General features: G+C 39.1%; 1 protein-coding gene across 2 annotated transcripts in view; it reads right to left on the reverse strand.

The window, feature by feature from the left end:
- BRCA2 (BRCA2, DNA repair associated) overlaps positions 1–6,000 on the reverse strand; it is an 85,088-nt gene that overhangs the window by 34,738 nt on the left and 44,350 nt on the right. For both annotated transcript variants that reach the window (XM_023751171.1, XM_006085488.3), the window contains 3 exons: positions 4,895–5,082; positions 2,519–2,689; positions 1,104–1,458 (listed from right to left, as the gene is read on the reverse strand). In XM_023751171.1, coding sequence (XP_023606939.1) covers positions 1,104–1,458; positions 2,519–2,689; positions 4,895–5,082 — 714 coding nt within the window. The remainder of the gene's footprint in view (positions 1–1,103; positions 1,459–2,518; positions 2,690–4,894; positions 5,083–6,000) is intronic.

The following is a 6,000-nucleotide window of genomic DNA, read 5'->3' on the forward strand; positions in this document are numbered from 1 at the left end:
AGGACCACACCAAGACACATCATAATTAAAATGCCAAGAGCAAAAGACAAAGAGAGTATCCTAAAAGCAACAAGAGAAAAACAGTCAGTTACCTACAAGGGAGTACCCATATGACTGTCAGCTGATTTCTCAACAGAAACTATGCAGGCCAGAAGGGAATGGCAAGAAATATTCAACATGATGAATAGCAAGAACCTACAACCTAGATTACTTTATCCAGCAAAGCTATCATTCAGAATTGAAGGTCAGATAAAGAGCTTCACAGATAAGGAAAAGCTAAAGGAGTTCATCACCACCAAACCAGTATTATATGAAATGCTGAAAGGTATCCTTTAAGAAGAGGAAGAAGAAGAAAAAGGTAAAGATACAAATTATGAACAACAAATACACATCTATCAACAAGTGAATCTAAAAATCAAGTGAATAAATAATTTGATGAACAGAATAAACCGGTGAATATAATAGAATCAAGGGCATAGAAAGGGAGTGGACTGACTATTCCCGGGGGGAAAGGTGTGTGGGGGGTGTGGGAAGAGACTGGACAAAAATTGTACACCTATGGATGAGAACGGTGGGTGTCGGGGGTAAGGGCAGAAGGTGGGGTGGGAACCGGGTGGAGGGGAGCTATGGGGGGAAAAAAGAGGAACAACTGTAATAATCTGAACAATAAAGATTTAATTAAAAAAAAACAGAGAGTAAAGCAAATGGCGAATATGAAGTTTAAAATAAAAGACTTGAAAAACACACACACACACACACAAAATAAAGAGAAAGAACCACAAAAACAGGAGGATAGGTGCTATATACTGAATACAAAGGCAAAGAATCTCTCAGAAAGGGAAAATCTGCTGATGGTTGAAATGAAGCTAATCACTGTTCCCCATCATTAAGTATGAGGTCAGAGATGAAAGCTCCCTCAGAAAAAACAGACAGGTGGATTTTTCACAACCCTGTAAAACCTTTAGGGAGCAGAATACCTGAGAGAAATTTCTTTACCTTTATTTAGAATGCAGTAAAAAGAGGTACCTCTCACTCCCCAAATTCAGTAACCATGGCAGGGCCATGAGTGATTTTTATTAAGAAAGTGCATTAATGTAACTTACCTTTAGCATAAGAGATTCTGGGGCTTCAAGAGGTGCACAGGCATCAGGAGAGCCCACCAGTTCTGCTCCATGAGTGATGATCTTCTGACCGACAGCCAGTCTACCTTTCTGTACGAGGGCTGAGAGGGGAGGGTCCAGCTGGGCCTTCACAGCATACCATCCATCTGTCAGTTCCACAATAGCTGTTTTGCTGGTATCCACACCACTAGTTTTACTGTTAGAAGTTTCAGTTAGACTTGTGGTTGGTGAAAGTATTTCAGAAACACAGAGAACAAGTGTTTTTGCAGCTGTGTCATCCCTTTCCATTATCTTTTTTATAGCAGATCTTCGACTTCTATCAATTTCCATATCATATCTAAAAAGAAAATGCATTATTTTAGGAATTGTGAGTACAATTTCGATGTAAAAACAGTCAACGAATAATCTATATATATAAAAGCCTAAGCAACTGAACGACCAGTTGACTGGTCGCTATGATGTGCACTGACCACAGGGGGCAGACGCTCAACGCAGGAGCTGCCCCCAGGTGGTCAGTGCGCTCCCACAGGGGGAGCGCCGTTCAGCTGACCGATGGGCTCTAGATGCTGGGCTCACGACTGCTGAGCGCAGCTGCAGCAGTGCTACTGAGTGGCGGCGGCAGGCGCAGTGGGGCTGGGATGAGCGGGAGCCACCTGCAGCTTAGTGCACTACTATATCCCCTGAGGGCTCCTGGATTGCAAGAGGGCACAGGTCAGGCTGAGGGACCCCACCGGTCCGTGCACCGGGCCTCTAGTTGAAAATAAAAATTTAATACCTTTATTGAAAAAATACTGAGACAGAAGAGAATTTAAAATTTGGTAGCTAGCAATATATTAAGTTTTATGCCATTAAAATATGAATTAAATATTAAAACCCCCCCAATGCAAAGATGCTTTATTAATTAGCAATCCCCGAAAAGTGAATCAAATTGGTAATTCATATTCTGAGAACTTATGGAGTGGGTGGAGGAAGAGGGAAGCAAGAGGTGTATAAATGTGTGATTTCTCTTAAGTGGGGCCTGGGGGATGACAAGAGAACTAATTACTCCATACAACTGACCAGCAGTATGGGATGGCAACTGTCACTGCCAGCTGGCTTATGTTCCGCTACCACATGAGTGGGGAATGTCCAGCCCACAGGCCATATAAGGCCCTTGAAATCATTTGGTCTGGCCCTGCCAAGGCATTAGGGGTGAGTTAATTCAATGTCTGACCAAACTATAGCAGGCAAATTTTTAAGTTGATAATTTTGTATGGCCTGCAAATGATGTTATATCCAAATGGCCCTTGGCAGAAAAATGGTTCCCCACCCCTGCACTACGACATGAAATCACAGACTGCACAGAAGTCTGAACTGTATCCAAGATATGATTACATAATGTAATGCTTTAAACTTGCCTGTATTTTAGTTGAAGAAGCACCCTTTCTGGGCTTAGGCATCTATTAGCAAATTCCTTAGGAAATGCAAATTCCATAGCTGCCAGTTTCCATATAATCCATCTATAATGATTATAGACCCAACCTCTAGATATAAGCTTTGGATCCACACCTGGGGTGTCACACAGAGCCCTGAACAAAGAAAGGTAGAATAAAATAGCAAAAAAAACCCCAAAAAACTCCACATAAGATAATATTAAATTCAATAACCATGACTATTCTTGGCAAAAATCTATACTTTATAAGATCATTTAATAAATTTTTATGAGTTAATATATAATCAATAGCAATATAATTTTAGAAAATGATTTGATATGTATCAATACCTATAATAATAAAAGAGTAACATGCTAATTAGACCGGATAACCTTCTGGTCAACTGGGGGAAGGAAGGCCTACTCTTTTTTTAAAAAAAATATTTTATTGATTTTTTACAGAGAGGAAGGGAGAGAGATAGAGAGTTAGAAACATCAATGAGAGAGAGAAACATCGATCAGCTGCCTCCTGCACACCCCCTACTGGGGATGTGCCCGCCACCAGGGTACATGCCCTTGACCGGAATCGAACCTGGGACCTTTCAGTCCGCAGGCCGATGCTCTATCCACCAAGCCAAACCAACTAGGGCAGGAAGGCCTACTCTTGAATGAATTTTGTGCATCCGGCCTCTAGTATACTAATAAAAAGTCACTAAACGTATTAGTCAATACAATTATTTCAACTGGAAAATGAAATCCTTAACTTAAAATAATTATATTTGAGATTATTTTTCTTATTAAAGAGACTGTTTTTAGAAATCACATTAAGAACTTCCTTCTCTAGTCCTGGTGCTTCTCTCTCTGCTAAGAACTATATGATTTCACTCATATGTTAGACATAAAGCTGAAACTTGTAAACACAAACAGCAGTGTGGTGACTGCAAGACGGAAGTGAGTGCGGGGAAAAGGGGATCCTCACATATGGTGACAGGAGAAGATTTGACTCTGGGGTGGTGGCCACATGATGCAATATACAGATCTTGTAACATAGAAACCCACACCTGAAGCCTATACGTTTATGTTGACCAATGTCACAGCAATCAATTTAATAAATTAAAATAAAACACATAACAAAATATATTCCAATTACCTAACAAAATACATAACAAAAATTTAAGAAAAATGTTTTATCACTTTCCCAAAAGCATAAATTTTGTAAAGATTTATAGAGATATTAAAGAACAAGAGGCCTTGGCCAGCGTGGCTCAACTGGTTGGAGCGTCATCCTGTGTACCAAAGGCTGTGAGTTTGATTCCTAGTCAGGGCACATACCTTGGTTGCGGGTTCAATCCTTGGTCTGGACACGTACAAAAGGCAACCAATTAATGTTCTCTCTCACATCGATGGTTCTCTCTCTCTCTTTCTCCCCCCCCCCCCCCCGGGTCACCTCTCTCTAAAATCAATAAACATGTCCTCGACTGAGGATTAAAATTTTTTTAAAATAATAAGGGCACTATAGAAAGGTTTTTCATATCTTTCCATTGGCTTAAGGTAATACATCTCTGATAGCAAAAACTTTAAATTATGTTTATATAAACATTAGAATCATAATAAGTTATATTTGTTTCTAAATTGTGTTAGGGCAATAATGTTTATTAATTTTTGGCATTACTGATATTTAAGTACTTATGTTTAATTTTTAGTAATTCTATTTCATATTTATTGAAATACACAGTGAAAGAGAATATGACACAAGTGTACATGTGTAGGGGTCTATGATAAGGCCAATTCAAATTTAACTTTTGTTATCAGTCTTTATTTTGTAAATGTATAAGGAAAATGTCACAATTTAAGAAAACCAATTCATTAAATGCTAAGACAAACCATAATTCACTTTTTAAAAGATTTCACCAAAATGTCAATTGAACCATAAAGCATTTAAAATGATCTGATGTAACTCTAGCTGGTTTGGCTCAGTGGATAGAGTATCAGCATGCAGACCAAAGGGTCCTGGGTTCGATTCCGGTCAAGGGCATGTACTTCGGTTGCACACTCTTCCCCAGCCTAGGCCCTGGTCAGGGTATGTGCAGGAGGCAACCAATCAATGTGCTTCTCTCACATTTGATATTTCTCTCTGTCTTTCCCTCTCTCTTCCACTCTCTCTAAAAATCAATGGAAAAATGTCCTCAGGTGAGGATTAAAAAAATAAGTAAATAAAATAAAATGATTTGATGTATAAAAATTTTATTCCTAGCCAACTTTTTAAGTTCAAGAGAGATAAGGAAAGAGAAAAAAGAAGAGCTTGTGAGGAAAAATGATTACAGAATATATAAAAGTTAACACCTCTTTTTGCACAGAATACCTATAAAATTCTTCTTTTCCAGCCTTCCCATCATTGGAGGGTATAAGCCATCCACCGTCAGCCAACTGTGTGCCTTTTCCAGCCCATGAGGCTTCCTTACCAAAATAATCCTGAGTGTGAAACTGAAAAGACTCTGCATTTTTACTGTTAATTGTTAGGCAATGTTTAGAGACGCCATACATATACAGCTGCACAAAAGAAATAATAGAAAAATTTCATAATGAAAAACAAAAACAAAAAAGCATGTTTCACAGAATAGAAACAATTGTAACAAACTGAAACTGAATTTACTCAAAATTTTCATTTAAATATTAAAACATTCACTATAAAAAAGGTTTAACTTATTTACTAGAAGTTAAAATGCTGATGTACTAGAAATGACCCCTACCTCCCCCCCAATTCGAGTCTGTTGCACCTTTTCCATTCCCCTGTGTATATGCCTCTTGCTATATCTGCCATTGGAGTCATTGTGGGGGTAAAAAAAGTAACAATGTTTTACAAAATCTCTTAAGTTCAAAAATGTAGAAGGGAGAGAACAGTAAAAAGTGTATTTCAGGGAGTCTGACCTCTGGAGGTCAGATTTCTACACAGGCCTGGCCTATTTCAAAGTGCTCACTTTCACCACAGAGGCCTGATCCCAGAGTATCGTTTCCTTCATTCAGACTTCACTCTGGAGTCAGACTCCTTGCTTTGGAATTGTGGCTCTTCTACTTGCTTAGTTAAGTGACTTTGGGGGCAGTTACTTAACCTTCTCTGTGCTTCAGTTCTTTCATTCGTAAAATGATGAACAAAATAATGGTGCCTTTCTTTTAGGTGCTTGTGAAGGTTAAATGAGATATAACCAGCAGGCACAGAGCTTAAAAGAGTGCCTAACACATAGAAAATGCTCAATAAATGTTACCTATTAATATTACCAATATCATTTTCACTTTTCCAGTGCCTAAAATGCTAACTAGACAGTAATCTATAATAATACAAGCATAATGTGCTAATTAGACCGGACATCCTTCTGAACGACCTTCCAGACAAAGCCAGGGCTGCAAGGGAAGCCCGGGTCCTGGGTGCCTGTTGGCGGCCGGAGGGAAGCCAGTGCCGGCAGCAGGGGG

The sequence above is a fragment of the Myotis lucifugus genome, unplaced genomic scaffold (genome assembly GCF_000147115.1).
Source record: "Myotis lucifugus unplaced genomic scaffold, Myoluc2.0 scaffold_19, whole genome shotgun sequence".
Taxonomy (NCBI): Eukaryota; Metazoa; Chordata; class Mammalia; order Chiroptera; family Vespertilionidae; genus Myotis; species Myotis lucifugus.